Source organism: Girardinichthys multiradiatus, chromosome 5, assembly GCF_021462225.1.
Source record: "Girardinichthys multiradiatus isolate DD_20200921_A chromosome 5, DD_fGirMul_XY1, whole genome shotgun sequence".
NCBI lineage: Eukaryota > Metazoa > Chordata > Actinopteri > Cyprinodontiformes > Goodeidae > Girardinichthys > Girardinichthys multiradiatus.
Window position 1 is genome coordinate 16,384,378 of NC_061798.1, and position 21,112 is coordinate 16,405,489.

The window sequence follows — 21,112 nt, forward strand, 5'->3', positions numbered from 1 at the left end:
TGGTCTGTCACATACAATTGTAATAAAAAACACTGAAGTTTGCGTTTGTATATGTAAGAAAATATGCAAATACTCCTAGGGGATAAATACTTTCCCAAGGCACTGTAAAAATCCACCAGTCTGCCTTTTTTTGTGGGTAAATTGTAAATGATTAGCAAAAATAAAATACAGTGAGTGCTGAATTAATTATAGAGCAGGATAAAACCAAAAAGCCTCTCCAATGAATACACTGCGCTGAACTACCTTCAAAAATTTGCACAGGCTGTTTTTATTTTCTTTCTTCTTAAACAGATATGGCCTCTTCCCTGTTTCTGGACCTTCAGGCTGAAAGCTGTGTGAACAATTCAATGGTCCACACTCCATTGGGAGCTGACTAATGTATGAAACACACATTATTGCACTCTGTTGTTTTTTTCTGCAAAGGTAATGGTTGTAGAAAGTTCCCACCTCTTCATCAAAAATAAGTAAGTAATCAGAGCGCTAAATAGGGGCTTTGGTCAGGAGTACTAAGCATATTTGAGCGTGGCGAAAACCTTATTGCACGGGGAAATCGGTTCTTTTACTGTGTCCTGCTTCAGCACTGCCTGAGTGAGCAAAAAAAAGTTGCCAGAAAAGAGAAAAAGCACCACAACTTGGAGGAATGTAGGGCAGTTAGACTGCCTTACTGGTATTTTTTGTTTTGTGTACAGCACAGTATAGTCCTTGCTTTGGTTACAAGGAAAGACAGAAAACAAAAAAGGATACTCAGCACAATACCTCTCCTGTTAAAGAACAATTTGCATGAAAATACTTTTCATCTTTTTTTCTTTATTTCCCACTTTAATTTAAAGCGAGGTGACATTTACATTTGAATCACATCATGCAGAAGAGTCTTCCAGTGAAAGGAAACAAAGTTTAGGCAGGGCAAAAGCTGAATGTCAAGGAGAGGAACTGCCGTGTTTAGGCTGCTGTTTTTCCCACTGTTGTTCCAAAAATAAAGATTCTGTCCTTCGTGTTGCATCAAAACTGATGGTCATAATGTATTGCAGGAACTGAAGCTATAAATCAGACCAAGGGGATGTTCCCTTTCAGCAAGCATTAACAAAGGCATCTAAGAAACCAACTTGGATGCTGAAGCAAAACTCCAATTCTGGCTAGAAGCAGGCATCCACTTACCATGGGCATGCATGCCATATTCATTTTGGGCCTTTTTGTGGCACTAGTGGGCTTTGCAGTATTCAGACAGGAAATGGACAGCAAGAGAAGGGGGAAGTCAAAGGTCCCAAGATTGGGAATTAAACCCCAGACGGCTGCATCGAGGACTAATAGCTTCCATATATGAAGCGCTTGCACCTCTACACCACGCTCTGCCCCATCATTTTGAGCTTTTAATGGTTTGTTTCAATATTTACTTTCCCAGAATGATTATGAAATAAAGCTTACTGAATTTGAACAACTATATTTGAGTGCTAAAATTTTAGTCTATTGTGGATGTTTTATCTAATTACACAGGGTCAAAATTAGACAAAATTAGACAAACGTTTTGGCCATCCTTCTTGGCAGAATTGGATTTAGATTTAACTGGTTGGTTTCCTGACCCAGACCTAGCTTTTAAGTATGGTCGTCATATTTCTACTTGTGTTCAGGTGTGTTTAATCTGACTGCTTTAACCATTCCCTAGGAGTATTTGCAAACTGAAATTGTGCTTTTTATGTTGCTTTTCAAGTAATGGCTTCTTCCTTCCCTGGGTGGCATTTCAGCCCATTTTGGTACAGGTTTTATTTCTCTGTGGATGATGTTGCTCAATTACCAGCTAAAGCCAGCATCTTTACAAGGTCTTTTGCTTTTCTTCACAGGTTGGTATGCACATTTCACACCAAAATAGAACCAATCTCACTTCTGAACCATTTGATGACTGGACATCCCATGGTGTTTTTGTTGTCCGATGAGCTAAACCCTCCCTCCTACTTCCCCATGTCTAAAGGGATTGCTCAAACCAGCTCTCCATCCAACAGGTCTGGACTTCCCCAAACCTGAAAGGTCTTACTAAGCAGGTCTACTGAAAGTTCTGTTTAAGCTGGTGTCGGGAAATGACTCGCCTAGCCTCTGACAGCCTTCATACAAAAGTCTCACCCTTCTTCAACTGTAGGTCTGGACGACTGAGTAGCCTATTGCAGTCATCCACACTTTCAACAGTCACTTTTGTTCACGGCTGCTCATTCCCTAATTTTACAACTGGCTCTTGGTATATGGGCTGGGTTGATTTTAGTGGCTTGGCACGAGCCCCATGGGCGCTGTTTTAACAAACTTGGCTAAGGCAACCTATAAAAACCTCCTAAAATATCTTGGAACCAGGCAACAAGACTTTTTACCACCAATGAAAAACAAAAAATACGTTGACTCAATTAATTGAATGTCCACGATTTAACTAGAATTTTATATATGCTTTCTTTAATTAGTAACGCTTTTGCAGGGGTCAGTAACAGCTTAAATTCGGCAACACAAAATAATTTTAATAATAGAAATGAATCAATCAACTCAACCTGTCTTTCCCTGATGCTGAAACTAGTGGGTTTGGAGAGGCTTTGAAGACAGAGGCTCATCCATGCATCTGATGGAGATGTTTCTTCTGGTAACAACGAGTGGTTTCTTGAGGGAAATATGACTTAATCTTCAGTTTTCTTCCTTTAAGTGGCGGGCACTGATACTCCAGGCTTTGATGGTTAAACAGGATCTTTGTTGTTATATGTCTCTGAAGACAGTAGTTTTAAGAGGCTGAAGAGTTGAAGGAAACCCGGAGACATAAATGAGGTTGATTCAGGACTTCCAGAAGCCTGAAACTTAGAGCAATCAGCTGTTCACCGATCAAGTTCACTTCTGTTGTCTGGATAAAAAGGCTTTAGATGAAATCAGATTCTTAATTTTGAGGCACAGTCCTTTCTGGGCCCACGGGTTGATCCTCTTTTTAATGCAGTCGATCAGTTGGGCTGTGTCTCTGTTCCTTTTCCATCCAAGCTTATTTTCTCCGTCCGATCTTGTTTGCTGGTCTTCTGCGAGGAAGCAACCCCGTTCCCTCCTTCAGCATTGCCTTTATAGTGCAGATGCTCTCACCTGTCAGCCCCTTGTTAGGCTTCTCAATTATTGCACAACCTATTCAGCTCAGCTTCTTGGTTATTGCTCAATACTTTAGTCATGGTCACTGTGACCTACTGATTCTGTTTCTCAGCCTTAGAGATGCCAACAATAGGCACACTGGTCTGTAGTCGTCCTCCCGTTGCTGTCAGCATGCAGCTGGCTCTCGTCACTCCTAGTCATCCTCCAGTTCTTTCCCTAATCTGCTCAGTTTTAAACTTTACACAGTATTACACATTTCATTCTTCAGCTTTCAGCATTTACTTTAAAACACAGTCACAAAACCATCACTTCATTCTTTTTATTCATGCTTCACAAATGATTAACGTTATATCTCTTTCATATATAGCTGATTGAGAATGTCAAACCTTAATGTTTTTTTACTCTAATTCTCAGTTCTTACCCACATTTCAATCATACATCTTTTAAAATGTTAATAAAAGGTTACTAATTTCATTTAAAACGTGTGAAAGAATTTAAAATCATCATACATCATTGGATACTTGTTGTTTATACTTCTGCAAAAGATAAGACAGATAACATGTGGCAGATAATATGTGGCTCCACACAGGCCTCTCCAGTCTCTCAGCTCCAGAATATGAGAACATGCTTGTTTCACTCCCCACTGCTTCAACTGTGTGTTTTAATAATTATTGCATGGATTACACATAAGGATATAAGGATATTTATTGTAACTTTTATGGAGTTAACTGTGAGCAGTTACTAAATGTTACATGGATTACATGGAAAGATCTCACCTTATTTTGACAGTGTCTAGACTTGTTTATAATTGCTTGAACAGATGAACGTTGGATTCAAGATCAGGAACCTACAAAGCCATGACATAATCATCTGGGCTTTTGAAGTTAGTTATAGTAATCTTAGTAAATGTAAACTTCTGAATTTAAAGAAAGTAAAAAATGTCCTTAAATATTCCCTGTCTTTCATTATTTTGGATTTATAAAGTAGAAACAATTTTGGTATTCCTAACTGACCTAAAACACAAAACATGTAAACTGATTTAATATGACTTTTTCTACTATGTATGCAAATAGCTGGTTTCATCTGTATTACAATCCCTGTAGTATTGAAAAAAATAATACAACTAACCAGCAGAACTGTTGGTCCAGAGAGGAAGTTTCCAGTAGGTACACTCTTCATGCCCAAATACAAAATTAACATGTTTGAGCTTCGGTGCACAGCCAACATCAAATTTAAAGCAGTTTCCATGACAGTAGTCAAAAGAAGACGGCTATTTATTCTTGGATACTTCAGATATGGACAGCATAGAAAAGACATTAGTGGTGGCTGTGCTGGTTGGTTGTCAGTGGGGTTATCTAGAAGTGGGACCCCTTAATAAACACTGCCCAGGGCCCCATACGAATTTGGGCCAGCTCTACGGAAAATTGACATTTAGCAGCAAGTAGCCTTAAATTGCATCCCTGCGCACAACCGTTCCTAAATCTAGCCGCTCAAGACATCTGTAAAACCTTATAAACTAAAAATGTATTCATACTTTTGATGAGTGTATGTAAACTTATGAATGGAACTGTATCTACAATTGGCCTCCACGCAAAGACAGATTCCCACTTATGCTTTATTCTGTGGAGCGTTTCTTCTGAGATGTTAGCTAATTAATCTTGTGAATGTCCTCCGCTGTTTTCACTTCACTTATTTAAATAGGACTTTTCACACATGTATTATCAGTTTGCTCTGAAACTTACCATCCAGGGAACAGCTGCAACACTAGTCATGTGAATGTCACCAGTGGTATTTTTTTCTTTATTCATGAAATAATCCTAATAAATTATGTATTTTACCTTATAAATGGAAATGATCTCCCAGGTTCATGTGGATTCTGTTTTTGATCTTAAGGTGGTGTTTTATTGCAAAATAGGGATTCTTAACATTACCAAGTACAGTACAGAAATAGTATAGAAATATCCTTTTATGTCCCACAGTTGGGGAATCCAGGAGTACCAGCAGCAAAGTGAAAGGAAAGTGAAAGCATGCAGATACACAGAAAGGTATAAAAAAAACAGTAACAACAGAAAATAAGGGTGTATTCACACTTGCCACTTTTGGTCCACTTTAACGGACCAGAGTTTGTTTCCCCCCTTGGTCTGGACCTTTTGTGCAGGTGTGAATACACTTAAGCGAACCCTGGTCCGGACCAGACAACCGGACCGAGACCCACTTTTGGAGGGGGTCTCGGTCCGCTTCCAAACGGGCTCTGGTGCGGTTCGCTTATGGTCTGAATACAAACCGGCCCCGATCCGAACCAACTACAAAAAGCTTACGTCTCTTTGGACATAAAAAGCCACCGTAGCCGCTAGCAAAGGTGTGTGTTGTAAGGTAATCATACCTGATAAACTGTGTGTTGCTTAGCAACGCTACTGGCTTGTTGTGGGACAAGGCACGTAGAGAACGTCGGCGTTCCGGACACATTCTACGCCAGGGTTCCAACATTATAAATGGAATGTCTCAAAGTCTGTGTTGAATGAGCTGCTCTTGACCCACACAATAATATTGCAGCTGTAGTAATGGCACAAATATGCAGAACAGAGGAGCTGCACGCAGCACGTCTACAGCTGTTTTCCTACATTTCCGGGTCACCCACGTGGCTTTGTTTACAAGTAATAGTTCACTTGCAAAAAGGACAACGTGAAAACAAACCGCAACAAATGAAAAAAATAAAGTTCACTTTTGGTCCGGACCAAACAAGCGGACCTTCCTGGACTTTCCTGGTGTGAATACACCCTAAGAAAGGTGTATTTGGTCCGCTTTAAACGGACCAGAGTTTGTTTCTCCCGATGGTCCGGACCTTTTGTGCGGACTTTGGTGCAGTTCGCTTATGGTCTGAATACGAACCGGCCCCAATCTGAACCAACTACAGAAACGTACGTCTCTTTGGACTTAACAAGGCACTGTAGCCGGTTGCAAAGGTGCAAGTTTGTACTGAAATCATACCTGACAAGCTGTATGTTGCTTAGCAACCTACTGGTATGTTGTGGGACAGGTAACATGCATTCTCCGCCACCGTTCCAAAATTATAAATAGAACTTCGCAAAATCTGTGTTGAATGAGCTGCTCTTGACTCTTACAATAATATTGCTGCTGTAATAACGGTACAAATATGCAGAACAGAGGAGTTGCACGCAGCACGTCTACAGCTGTTTTCCTACATTTCCGGGTCTGTGCTCTGTCCCCGCCCCCATCATTTCTGTCCAATGGGAACAATGATTGTCACCCGTGTGGCTTTGTTTACAAGTAATAGTTCACTTGCAAAAAGTACAACGTGAAACCAAACTGTACCAAACAAATAAAATAAATAAAGTCCACTTTTTGTCCGGACCAAACAATTCAAATTCAATTCAAATTCAAAAATACTTTATTAATCCCAAAGGGAAATTAAATGTTGTAGCTCATTATGAAGGTTTCTTCAAAGAGCCGTTGTAGATGCTGATGGCTGTGGGCAGGAAGGATCTCCTGTAGCGCTCCGTCTTACAGCAGATCTGAAGAAGCCTCTGACCGAAGACACTCTGTTGTTGTACAACAGTCTGGTGAAGAGGATGCTCAGGGTTCTCCATAATGTTCTTCCTTTTGTGAAGAATTCGTCTTTCCACAATGATCTCCAGAGGTTCTAGAGGAGTCCCCAGAACAGAACCAGCCTTCTTTATCAGCTTGTTGAGCTTTTTTAAGTCCCTGGCTTTGATGCTGCTTCCCCAGCAGATGATGGCAGAAGAGATCACACTTTCCACAACAGACTTATAGAAGATATGCAGCATCTTGCTGCAAACACCAAAGGACCTAAGCTTCCTTATGAAGTATAGTCTGCTCTGTCCCTTCTTGTAGATGGCTTCACAGTTGCATCTCCACTCTAGTCTGTTGTCCAGGTGAACACCGAGGTATTTATACTAGTTAATAGTTTTTGACTTATTCCTGTTTCTCTTAAAATCTACAATCATCTCCTTTGTTTTAGTCACGTTCAAGATGAGATGATTGTTTCCACACCATGCCACAAAGCGGTCCACCACCTTCCTGTACTCAGCTTCTTGTCCATCTCTGATCCACCCCACGACTGCAGAATCATCCGAGTATTTCTGCAGATGACAGGAGTCTGTCTTGTACTGGAAGTCTGAGGTGTACAGAGTGAAAAGGAATGGTGAGAGTACAGTCCCCTGTGGTGCTCCTGTGCTGCTGACTACCTGGTTAGACTCACAACCCTTCAGTCTCACAAACCGTGGTCTGTTTGTCAGGTAGTCTTTGATCCAGGAGATTGTTGAGGCCTCCACCTGAGTCTTCTGGAGTTTCTGACAAAGCAAATCAGGTTGGATTGTATTAAATGCACTGGAGAAATCAAAGAACATGATCCTCACAGTGCTGCTGGCTTTGTCCAGATGACAGTGGGTTTGTTGAAGCAGGTGTATGATGGCATCTTCAACTCCAACTCCACAGCGATAAGCAAACTGAAGGGGGTCCTGATGGTTTACTGTTTGCTTACTCAGGTGGGCCAACAGGAGTCTCTCTAGGACCTTCATGATGTGAAATGTCAGGGCAACAGGTCTATAGTCATTGAGGACTGATGGGTGAGTTTTCTTTGGTACCAGAACAAGACAGGAGGTCTTCCACAACACTGGGACTATAGGACTCAAGAGACTGCACAGTAGAGGGGTATTTTCAGCAGACAGATATTGATGTAATTTTCTGATTTGTTTTTGTTTATATATGTTATAAAGTTTGTCTTATAGTGATAGGGGTAAAAATCAGAGTGTCATAATTCTATTTTGTGGTGGACCAGAGGCAGACAAGCACGGAGAAAAGCAGAGTGGGATCAAAACTCCAACTTTAATTTAAAGAGATCACTCACATGAAGGCGAGGTGCAGGGTGACAAGATAATCCAGTTCAAGGACAAAAATCCAAAAAAGACATCTCATGAGGACATTGAAGAGACATAACGACACCGCGTGGAACAAAGGACAAACGCAAACTTAAATACAGACAAAGGTGGACAAGAAACAATAGGGCAGGTAATCAGAGGAACAGGGAACAGGTGACACAAGGAGGCTGGGAGGCAGAGGGAGCAGGTGAAACAGATTAACCAATAAGGAGAAACACAGACCCAAGCAGAACAGGAGAATAGACAGGGGGGCAAAAGGAAACCAGAATTGTCAGAACACAGAAAGTGATGAACAAGAATACAAAACTTCAAACAAGAGCATCTAGTAAAACAAAACACCAAACCACAAACAAAGTCCAAAAACTCACATCCTGACACAGAGTCCTTTCTTCCAAACTGAGGACTATAGTTATTCTAAACCGGTAAAAATTAAACTGATCCTGGTGCGGAAAATGGCTCGTCCCATTAGATCATATTGCTGCCCTTTTCGTTCTTGAGCAGCCACATACATCTTTAATCCTGATATATTTAGCTGGATAATCACCTCTCATCATATAATCCCAAGGTTAGGTAATAGGCACTTCATACTTCACACTCCATCTGCATCTGTCACCCAAGAAGCACAAACAAGAAGAGCTGTCCAAGTAAGCATTGTTATTATTATAATGTTTGTCTTTTTTCATTATGGCAGGAGACTGAGGACCCTTTCATCAAACTATTGATTTGTTTAGATGATTTATAGTGAAGTGTTAACCTGTTTTACTCTGCGCTCTTCAATAATTCAGCTTGCTTCCACGTTGACTCATTTGTCTGTTGCTAGCTCTCTGCACAGGCCACGTCTGAAGCAGCCCCCACAGTTTCTAATGAGACTCACAGCCATTTCCTCTTGGGTACATATTATTTGATTATCTGGATTATATTTTGCTGTTTGAACAGATGGCCAGACCTCCGTTTGCATTTGTTATTCTTCAATATTTGTGTTTGTTGTTGACTGTGCACTTACACTAAGAGACTTGGATCAGGTTGCCCTCCAGAATCTGTCAGAGGGAGACATTGCAATTCGGCTGGAATAATGCAGAAATGATAATTAAAACTGAGAAAAGCTCTCTCCTTGTGTTCTTCACTTGCAATTACTCCAAAGGTGACAGTCTCATTTTGCAGCACTGACATGAAATCAGTGCTGGATGGCAGGTGGTTGTGGTGGGTGGGGGTGGTGTTGAGGAGGAAGTGCTACTAAGGTGTCAAAACAGGTGAAGATAAGATGGACCCATTTTGAACCTTACTAACTTTTTATGCAAGACTTTTACTTACCATGAAATGACACCAAATCATATCATGATCTATTTTATTCGTGATTTTGATTGTTCATAACTACCCACCAGGAGGCCAATGTTTCTTATCTCAGTGAGGTGGTTCTACAATTTTTCTTTGTCATAGGCTAAACTTTAGCTGTAAATATAAAATAATTATCCATGTAATGTAAAGGTCTCTGCTGCAGGATTTAAAGGTTTTTGTTTTTCACAAAGGTATCCATACCTTTAACCTTTACACATTTAGTCACAAACTGCATTAGTTGTATTGGGATTTTCTTTGACAGACAAACAGGAAGTAGTTCATAATTGTTAAGAGGAGAAGAACAAGATAAGTGGTTATCAAAAATGCACACTAATAAAAATCTGAAAAGCTTGGTTTACAATGATTTTCAGCCTCCTTAATCATGATTAGCCAACCTCTTTCAGAAGTTACCTACTCAGTATATTGTACACCTGTGTGTATTGAAATGTCAAGATAAATTTTGCTTTTATGTGAAGGCCTCAGAAGCAGGGTTAGGGTATGAAAACAACACCCCAGAACTCCAAACTTACGAAGACATGGCTGTCCACAAAAATTGCCAAGGCTCCTGGTAACTCTAAAAGAGCTGCGGAGAGCCACAACAGAGGTGGGAAAATCTGTTAAGAAGGCACCTATTAACTGGGTACGCCACAACACTGGCCTTTGCGTGGCAGAGAGCAGGAGGAAAGGCATTGCTAAAAAAAAAGCTGAAAAAAGGAAAAATTTCAGTTTCCCACATGCCATGCAAAAAGTCATGTGCGGCAGGATATTAATAATACACATGATGACACTACCTCCACTGAGTAACATGGTCCTGGCAGCATCATGATATGGGAGTGCTTTCCATCAGCAGGGAAAGGGAGATAGATGGAACCAAATACAGGGCTTTCCTGAAAGAAAACCTGTTAGAGGCTTCAAACAATTTTAGATTGCTGTGGAAGTTCTCATTCCAGCAGGACTATGGCACAGAACATACAACCAGAGCTACAACGGAAGGGTGTAGATCAAAACTTATATCTTCCAAAGTAAATGCATGCCACACTTTTCAGAATTTTATTGGTGAAAACTTTGGTGAGGCCCACAAAGTTAACCACATGAGTTTCATGTCTGAACCAGAAGCTTCCAGAATTATATTTTGCCTTTCATGTAACGTTATTTAACTTGGTCTTACCTCAGATTATGTTATTAAATACAAGTTATTACAGCCTTACAGTCTGTATTATAAATCTGTTCTTTTTGTTAGAGGACAATCAGTGAGTAGGCAAACAACATAAAAGCTTGCTCACAATTTTAGACACCTTACGCTGAAATGTGTCATTGACAACCTGAGATGAAATCTCCATGGAAAATGTCACATCATTAAAATAAGAAAATGAAGCTCTGTAACATACGCCACATTGTGGACAAATGCAATTTTACCCAAAGTCTTGCTTTTTTGACACATTAGTCGAGCAGCTACCAAAACAGAGAATAGAAAGTTCAGTCCAGTCTTGGAAATAATGTTGCAGCTTAACCAAAATGGCATGCAGCCATAAACATGACTAAACTGAAATGTTGAGCAGTTTATCATCTTGCAGACCTTAAGTCTGAGTAGTCAAGTCATCTGTGTGATCTTTATGATGGCACATTATGATGAGGAGTCCTGTTCCAGGGTAACTTTTTCTCTGTTTTGTCTCATAGCTATAACCATGAAAAAATTAGCAGTGAAACATGATGTATTTTGAGTATGTGGGTCATGTCTCCATGACAAATGCAGTGAATCCCAGCATCCTTCACTTCAGACGTTCTTGCAAAAATATATATTTAGAAATCCTAAGCAAAGTTACAGCCCCTGTATGCTCCAGGCAGCTCCATTCATATCTCGCAAGGGCAGCCAGCTCTCCATCTTCAGCTGCGTTCGCCATGTTTGTTTTTGCCCAGTCCACCTGGCCCCCCATTTCATTACCTCAATTAGAGTGATTAGGATCTAAAATTGCTTATGTCGGCTGCAGTGATTGACAGCAATTGGCCACTTAGGGAGGAGAGCTGAAGACACACAGAGTGCTGCTCAGTGGCTTGTGTAGCGAAACCCGCATGTGTTACCGGCTGTGCTTGTGGGGTGTTTGTTTACTCTGATGGGAGTTGTGCTAGAAGGTGGGAATAATTCATGCAGGCTCCATAGAAAGTGAAGATATTATGCTTTAGTTACAACTGAAAAATGAATGTTTTAAAACAGCTGGCAAGACAGGACATAACTTTTTTTGCAGGCTTGTACAGTTGAGGATAGGGTTTTTTCTACATTTTAGTAACCTTCACTTCATCCAGTGAATAAGTAGTTTGCCCCTTAAAAGATTCTTCTTGACAAAGATAACTCGGGTATATACTAAAAACTGTTTCTACATGTTGATTTCATTTTTTAAGGGACAAAGCTATCCAAACCAAGCTAGCCCTATAAGTAATTGCCCCTAAGCCCTGAGCCACTCTTTGCAGCAACAAACACCATAAAGTGGCAATAGGTCTTTTACATCGCTATGAAGGAATTTGAGCCCACAGTTTGGCCACATTGAGGGATTTTTGAGCCTTATCCTGCTGCAAAACAGAAATACTCCAAACTGTTCCGCAAACTATTGACTGGATACTATCTCTCAGGATTTTGTGGTGGATAGAAGAATTCATTGTTTCATCAATTACAGCAATGTTGGGACAAAGCCATGGATATCAACATTAAACTGCGGTACAAACTTTTCTGGAACTTTCAAAATAAATTGCATTAACCTACTTCCGGCACAGCCAAGCAAACTGTAACAGCAGAATTCCCATGATGCCACTGTCTGTATAAGAGCACCCCCTCTCCAACAAGCCGATCTCTTCCACCCAGGACTCCGCTGCGAGGCTGGCCGGAGAGACAAGCGCGCTAATGTCTCTTTGCTGGCAAACAGACAAACTCTTCAAACTGGATCCAAGGGTGTCATACAATCATCGATCATATTCACTAAGATAAGTACAAATGTATTACTCTGTGTATCCGGTAGATTCAGTCATGAAAAGGAATTAAGGTACACGCCTGGCTTGACATTCTCTCTGAGGCCATCAGAAGCAAACGGTGTTCCAAAGAAGTCCCAGTAGAGAAGCTGTCTCTACAAGCCGAGTGAAGCTGTTTTCCCTGCCTGAGAAAAGGACAACAGGAGCCGCATCACCGTGGTTACGGTAATGTGCAGTTTGGCTGGCTGACAGAACAGCCGCCACTCCCCACAGCTTTGCTGGCAAGCAGACATAAACTCTTCAAACTGGATCCAAAGGTGTCATACGATCATCGATCATATAACCGTTTAAAGACTGTGGACGTTTCTTCAAACTTCGCCGCCTTGGACAATGTTCCTCACCACAGTTCATGAGGTGAAGTGTTTGGGCAGCGAAATAGAAGGATTTAGATTGAAATGATATAAACGTTTTTCATTTTATGAAGTTTGGTTTTGTTTGTGTTGAACTCAGCTATCTTGGTGCTAGCAGAACATCTGCAGCACACGTGCTCAGGTTGTGTTCTGTGTTTGTGGGTTTTTAAAGTTAAGACAAACTTTATTTAAAGGGTGATTTTAAACACAGAAGATCGGCCATAACGCGCCGTCCGCGCTTATGCATTTTAACCCTTTTATTAACGGTATTTTTAAAGGTGTGTGTTTGATTCTGGTGCTAAGCTATCAGCTTCTTTGTTAGCTTAACTGCTAACAGCTAAGGACACGCGCTTGCTGCCAAATAATATTTGACAGAAAGGTTGTTAGTTTCAAGCTAGTAAATAATAGTTCCTAAACATTATTTTACTAAATCTGATAACTAAGTAAACACCATTAAGCCCCATTTCTCCAGAAAGATTTGGCTCTTTTCCAAAATATTCCCTTAATAATATTTCTTTAAATATTATTTTAATAAATAAAGGCAGCTAATGAAACACCGTTGAGAATTCATCATCCAGAAGGTTGGTTCTATTCAGCAGATCATTCTTAAAACATTATTTTATTAAAATAATATTTTATCTCATCTTGCATTGTGAATGGTTGTCCAAGTTAGTTCCAAGAGTAACTTAACTTCACTTCCAGATTCTTCAAGATGATCATTGGTTCTCACACATAAACATTGCATGGTAATGTTGCATCACTCTTTCAGTCATGGTTTTCAACCTTCATTGATCAACTTGTTTATATTGTACATAGCCTATTAGTCTTCGTTATTCTTTAATTCTGCTTGGTAGTTTAGTTGGATTGTTTTAGCATAGTAAAGAGTTTTTTGATTGAAATATGTTTGACTTTGAGTTGACTTATTTTTGCTAATAAATTCTTGTATTTTAAGAAAGGGAGGGAGAGTGTCAGGGTGGTTTCCGGGCTTTGTTAACCAGGCTGATGGCAGATGGGAAAAAACTGTTCTTGTGGCGTGAGGTTTTGGTCCGGATGGACCGCAGCCTCCTGCCAGAGGGGAGAGTCTCAAAGAGTCTGTGACCGGGGTGGGAGGGATCAGCCAGAATCTTCCCTGCCCGCTTCAGGGTCCTGGAGGTGTACAGTTCCTGGAGCGACAGTAGACTGCAGCCAATCACCTTCTCAGCAGACCGAATGACACGCTGCAGCCTGCCCTTATCCTTGGCTGTAGCAGCGGCGTACCAGATGGTGATGGAGGAGGTGAGGATGGACTCAATGATGGCTGTGTAGAAGTGCACCATCATAGTCTTTGGCGGGTTGAATTTCTTCAGCTGCCGCAGGAAGAACATCCTCTGCTGGGCTTTCTTGATGAGGGAGCTGATGTTTGGCTCCCACTTGAGATCCTGGGAGATGATGGTTCCCAGGAAGCGGAAAGATTCCACAGTGTCAATTGTGGAGTCACAGAGGGTGATGGGGGCAGATGGGGCTGGGTTCTGCCTGAAGTCCACAACCATCTCTACTGTCTTTAGAGCGTTGAGCTCAAGGTTGTTCTGGCTGCACCAGTCCAACAGATGGTCCACCTCCCATCTGTACGCGGACTCGTCACCATCAGAGATGAGTCCGATCAGGGTGGTGTCGTCCCCAAACTTCAGAAGCTTGACAGACTGGTGACTGGAGGTGCAAGTGTTGGTGTACAGGGAGAAGAGCAGAGGAGAGAGAACACAGCCTTGGGGGGAACCGGTGCTGATGGTCAGGGAGTCAGAGACGTGCTTCCCCAGCCTCAACCCCCACCCTGAAGTTCCCCCCCACCAGCCCCCTACCCACGCCGAGGACGGCTCTTTCCATCCAGGAGAGGGACGTCAACAAACTCTTCAGGAGACAGAACCCCCGGAAAAATTATGTTAGGGACACATTATTTACTGGATTGAAAACTATACCTTTCTGTCAAATATTATTTGGCAGCAAGCGCGTGTCCTTAGCTGTTAGCAGTTGAAGCTAACAAAGGAGGTTGATAGCTTAGCACCAGAATCAAACACACACCTTTAAAAATACCGTCAATAAAAGGGTTAAAATGCATAAGCGGGACGGCGCGTTATGATCAATCTTCTGTTTAAAATCACCCTTCAAGTAAAGTTTGTCTTAACTTTAAAAACATACAAACAAAGAACACAAAACTGAACACGTGTGCTGCAGATATTCTGCTAGCACCAAGATAGCTGACTTCAACCCAAACAAAACCAAACTTAATAAAATGAAAAACGTTTAGATCATTTCAATCTAAATCACTTCTATATTATTCTGCCCAAACACTTAACCTCATGAACTGTGGCAAGGAAGGTTGTCCAGGGCGGTGAAGTTTGAAGAAACGTCCACAGTCTTTAAACGGTTATATGATCGATGATCGTATGACACCTTTGGATCCAGTTTGAAGAGTTTATGTCTGCCAGCAAAGAGACATTAGCGCGCTTGTCTCTCCGGCCAGCCTCGCAGCGGAGTCCCGGGTGGATGAGATCCGACCATTGGAAAGGGGGGTGCTTTTATACAGCCAGTGGCATCATGGGAAGTCCACTGCTTAAGTTTTGTTATTCTGATGTATCAAATAGTTATGTCATGCAATAAAATAACATTAATTACTCCAGAAAATCAAACACTGTTATTTTCTGGATTTTTGTTTTAGACTCCGTCACTCACAGTTGAAGAGTACCTAAGATAAAATTGAAAGACTTCAACATGCTTTGCACGTGAGAAAACCTGCAAAATCGGCAGTGTATCAAATGCTTGTTCTCCCCACTGTAGATGTTGTTTTGGGTCCCTCTGTGACCTCCTGGATGAGTTATTAATGCACATTGGAATAATTTTGACAGGTTCGCCAATCCTGGGAAGGTTAACTCCTGTTCCTTGTTTTTTCCATATCTAAATAATGAATCTCTTTGTGCTTTGCTGGAATGCCAAAGCTTAGATAGTGATTTTCCGTAGATAAATAAAACTCATTGTTTTTAATCTGGTTATCTTTGTCTGATCAAAATTTGTTTGATGAGCAAAAAACAGAAGAAATCTGTAGTAAATACCATATTATTTCTGTGGCATGTGCAAAATGCATTGCACCACTGTGCAGTAAAAATACTCATTCTGTTTTTCACTAAAGGAGTCCCAAGACGCTTATATTAGATGATAATGCCCCCCCTCTACATTCGATCATTTTAAGATGCACCAAGCGTTTTCCTCTTCTGTGTAGGAGCACGATAGACAGACAGGGAATCACTACTCAGTCATGGCACTTGTTGTTTAGGCCACAGCAAGGCAGGAATGTGCCTCATTGGACACAGGCACATTAAATAATTAACAGTTATTCAGAAGACTGGCTTCTCTTTGTTTCTATGCTCCTTACGTCATACTGCACATTGTCTGAAGTAGATGCTGCTGCTGGAGCAGATCTTGGATGTCTGTCTTTGCACCATCTTTGTGGCTCGTGAGCCATTACATTTATAGCACATCGCTGCCAAATACAGCCGTTCATCATCTGGCACCAGTACTCTCAGATGTAGAGCTCCATGACAGAACATTAATTCACCTTTCAAAGAGACAGTTATAAGTTTCACCTGCTCATCTTCCTCACAAGTCCTACATGACTGTCATTCACTCCATTTTCTGATATCATTCTGCATTGTTTATTCTTACAATTGTATCATGTGTCTTTTCCACTTTAACCATGCTATCCTTTGTGTTCTGATTCATTAGCTAATGGAGGATTAACCCTTTGACTGCCTACTGTTCTTTGTGCAGCACCACTAACTTACCTCTGTAATGAGCTCTCACATACACAGGCATATACAAATACTTTGACTGAATGAAATAAACAACAGCTGTTCATTTAATGGACACCAGTCAGGCCGGAAAACGTTTTTTGTCTCTTATGGAAAAATTCTAATCTCCTAATGAGCCCTATGAGGCACATTAAAGGAAAATAAAATTGCTTTTGGGGGATCTCTTGCAGGTTTGTGACAGTCCAAGTTACATTCATCCAGCAAAGCATCTGTGACATTCTGGGATCTCGCAAAGGTTTTGGGAGGGGCCCCAAGGTACGTTTGCAAGATCTTGCAAAAAAACATCCAGGATTATAATTTTTAATTAGTTTTGTAAGACCCTGAGTTACATTTGCAGGGTTTTAATAAAAAAACATTGTAAGATTCCAAATTAGTTTTGCAGGGTCTTGCTAATGTTTTGCTAAGATCCATGGTTACTTTTGCTAGAACTTGAAAAGGTTTTGTTTGATCCCGAGTTATTTTTGTGGCATCTTGCAACATAAAAGATCTGGAGTAACTTTTATAGTGTCTCAGAAAAATGTTGCTTGACGCTGAAATACATAATGCCTTTGTAAATTCCTGCTATCATTTGATGCCACAAAAGTCACTTTTGCTGGATCTCGCAAAAATGTTTGTGTGGTTTGCGATATGCTGAGTTTACGTTTAGAGGATTTCGTAAAAGTTATGCTTGATCCCAAGTTACTTTTAAAGGATCTTGCAAAACCTTTTTTTGATCTTAGGTTTTCACTGCAGGATGTTGAAATAGTTTGCTCTTTGAGCAACCAAAGATCTTGTTTAACCTCTTAAGCCCGAGGGTCTATTTTCCCAAAAATGCATACTCATACTTTACAAGGCATTTTTCAACTTGTACAATGCCTAAACTGCTAATCTTGGTATCAACTAAGAGAAAGTTCCTGGAGGATGATGTCAATGTGAAAATTTGAGAGTAAATTATTCTGGACCTGAGTAAATGAGGTTTAAATGCCCAAAAAATTATTTCAGCCTAAAAAATACATGTGTTTATATACGAAAATTCTGCTGTAAAGAAGGAAATAAACACAATAAATTCTAACTACAACAAGTGACATCTGCTGCCAGTCTGGTGTCAACACAACAAGCAATTGAAACGTCATAGATGTTTAGACTGAAACAAATCCAGGCGGACCCCTACTGTGCCATTTTGGCACACTTTGGCACAGTTTGGCACAATTATTGAAATTCTGAATTTATTCTTGAAATTGAAAATGTGGGTTGTTATTATATATTTGGTCATACAACTACAGTTAAAAAAACAAAACACAGTTTTTTTATTTTTTAGCACCTTTATTTTCACACTAATTCCAAACTATATATACAAACAAATTATAATGAAAAATGGAGAATAGAGAAAATGAAAAATAATTCACTGTAAATCATGCCACACTGCAAAACAGTTCTTGGTCATACGTTTTTAAGGTCCTTTTGGCTATCTGCGTGCTTTTTTTGCATGGCGTTGAACAGAGGAACATTTTATTTCAGCCAGGCTCCATGTCAAAATTACAAATCTATGCATCAATCTGGAATCAAACAATAACCACAGGACCGTTTCATAAACATTTGAGACAATACATATGACTTCTACATTGGATATTTGTCATTGCCCAGCATTGGACTCTAATTATCCTTAGACACTGCCAGGCATCTAAACAGTACATCCCTTGTTACATTTAATAACCCTCGACATATGACTGACTTAAGAATGTGTAGTCACAAAGAATAATTTCTCTCCATTTTGACTCCTACTGTTTGGGAAAAGAACTGCAATGAGTGTAGAGAAAAACTGAAATGTGGCAAAGTTTTAAGTGGATTATGTGGATCAATTAATATGCCTGAAGAAACACCTTAATCTATGGGATGTGGAATAATCACAGTGATTGTTAGTGAACACTTTTATGTGTACTGTTCTAATTTAACACAAGATGTTCTGCCATTACTTCTGGATTTTTTTGTAAATCTTTTAAAATTCTGAGTACAACTCAGCTATTTTATTGCCATGTATGTGATGATTGTAACAGTGGCAGTAGTTGTTCTTTGCTGCATCAAGTGTCCATTTATAAGTAGAGAATTACTTTTTTAGTGTTTTTGATCTAGAAAATACATTTTTCTGCTTAATGTAGAGCTATTGAAGGGCTAATAAGCACATCTGTCGCATGGCTGATTTTTGTATTACTCTTAGGCTCACCACACTGGAATCATAACACAAAGTCCTCTTGTGAAAGATTTTTTTTAACGTAATGTAACATAATGCCTGCCATTGACCTAACCAACCGATTCAGGGGAATCCATCTAAAAGGTCCAGGACAGTGGCTCTTGGGGACTGAATCCAAGCCCCCTGAATTAAGGAAATGCAGTTGTTTGCGCTTCAATATTATTTTTTGTTGAATTGTTCCTGCCTGTGCTCAATTTTACACTTTTTGCATTTGCTTGTGTTTGTCTTTCAGGTGGGATGTCTGTAAAAAGCCCAAAAGGTGGTCCTGACAGCCGACCATCCTCTGCTGCCAGGTTAGTAAAGAAGATTTATGTGATTGATTAAAAGAAAAAAGAAAAAAAAGCAGTTTAGCTAAAATAAGTGCAGCCAGTACATTTGTGAATATTTATGTGAGCAAACAAAATTTGGAGCAACTAAACAAAACACTATTATTTTATTTAACCTGCTAGAAATGAAGCAATGAAGTAAAGCCTAAACCCTTGAAAAGTTCAGTATTTGTGTTCAACTGTTGCTGCCAGTCTTAGCTATCTATTCTTAAGAGATTCCCCCAAGTACAGTGTTGTTTTTTATATTTATGAATTGGAAGAAATTACAACATATTAAGCCAATAATACAAGTCGTCTAGCATGTTAAATTGATCAAGGCTTCTTTTTCTCCCAGCGTATGTCCACGAGGAGGAAGGGCTGCAGCAGCTGGAAAATCACCCGCTATGGGGAGATTCAAAAACAAGGCCCTTCAGCTTAGCCTCTCCAAGAAATTCTGGTTATTATCATCCTCTGTTTCTAAACACTGATTAATACAAAGGGAGTGGGTTATGTTAGGCAGTGCTCTCAATTAGCACCATCAAATGATAAACAAGCTGACAAACAAGCCGCCAAAGATGCCCCTCTCAGAAAAACTGTTCCTGCTTTTCCTGCTTTTCTGTTTGTGAAACTGGTTTCAGCTGATGGTCCAGAAGCTAAAAATAAGTTAACTAGTTTTACAATTATAACCTACAACATATTTAGATGTGTTTGGTGAACTGGGCTGGGAGGGGAAATTACAGGCTTGGTATTAATAATGATGATTGTAATGGCTCTCAACAAATAGCATGCAAATACACACTTCACAGCTCCAAGTCCTCCAGTGCCAAGGGAAATGGGCGCGAGGAAGAGGAGGGCAAGCAGAAGAATAAAAGGAGCATCAGCAACAGCTCCATGGTGGCAGCTGCCTACATCTCCTACCTAAATAAACTGTTTGGACAGGTTAGTTCTGCAGCACAGTGCTACTCTTTCTTGCTTCAGACAAAAAAAGCTCTGGACAGTACAATTAATAACAGTATATTGTCATTTTCTGTGTTTCCCTGTTTCCTGCATTCTGACCAGAAAAATTCTATTAATTTTAATGCAATTTTATGTGATGGAATAACACAAACTAGTGTAATATGATTGTGAAGTAAAGCTGTAGAATATATCGAATTGCAATCATAACTGCAATCAGTGTGTGGAATAAAGTAATCACAAAAGACTGCTTGGATGCAATATTCGGTAGATTATCATATCTCAGGTGACACACTGTGTCACCAGGGACAGAGGTTCACCTTACAGTGGAACAGCAACTCTAAACATACAGCCAAAGCTACGAGGGAATGGTTTAGATTGAAGTGTATTCATGTGTTAAAACGGCTCAATCAAAGTCCAGGCCTAAATGCTACAGAGAATCTGTGCCAAGACTTGAAAAATGATGTTCACAGAGTCTTCATACAGTCTCACTGATATTGAGCTGTTTTACAAAAAAGAATGGAAGGAAAGTTTTAGTCTCTAAATGAGCAAAACTGAAAGAACAATACCCCACACAATGTGGAGCTGTGATTGCAGCAGAAGGTGGTTTTTCAAAGTAAATCTGTAAATTGCTGTGTGCAAAGAGATAAAAAAAGTGTTATCAAAACATGTATAATTTTCCTTCCACTTCACAATTATGCACTACTTTGTGTTGGTCGGTCACACAAAATCTCAATACAATATATTGAAGCCTGCTGTTGTAACTTGACAAAAGGTGGAAACGTTCAAAAGGTATGAATACTTTTGCAAAGCACTCTATGAAGTCAATTTATGTCAACACCAAACCATTTTGTTCTGCAAATGCCACAAAAATCCATATTTTTGATGGAATTCCTTTCTTACAGCATATAGTCCGCAAAATAGTCAATTATTCCTAAAGTAAGTAGCTTTTATTTCCAACTCGAATAAACACTGAGAGATATGCCAAGTATTACATGAAATCTTTTTTCTGATTTGTGAATGTCATTCATCTTCTAACGGTCTTCATTAAAATAAAGTCAGTTGATCTTTC

At 40.0% G+C, this 21,112-nt stretch overlaps 1 protein-coding gene across 3 annotated transcripts in view; it reads left to right on the forward strand.

Annotated features, from left to right (window-relative positions):
• The first annotated feature begins 8,611 nt into the window (after positions 1-8,611).
• The window catches only part of cabp4 (calcium binding protein 4), a 34,854-nt gene continuing 22,353 nt past the window's right edge, over positions 8,612-21,112 (forward strand). Inside the window, exons 1-4 of one of the 3 annotated variants that reach the window (XM_047365695.1) lie at positions 8,621-8,656; positions 19,014-19,074; positions 19,442-19,543; positions 19,893-20,025. In XM_047365695.1, coding sequence (XP_047221651.1) covers positions 19,019-19,074; positions 19,442-19,543; positions 19,893-20,025 — 291 coding nt within the window. In that variant the 5' untranslated portion in view covers positions 8,621-8,656; positions 19,014-19,018. Of the gene's footprint in view, positions 8,657-16,708; positions 16,810-19,013; positions 19,075-19,441; positions 19,544-19,892; positions 20,026-21,112 lie in introns of those variants that run through there. The other 2 variants (XM_047365694.1, XM_047365696.1) reach the window with 2 other exon arrangements.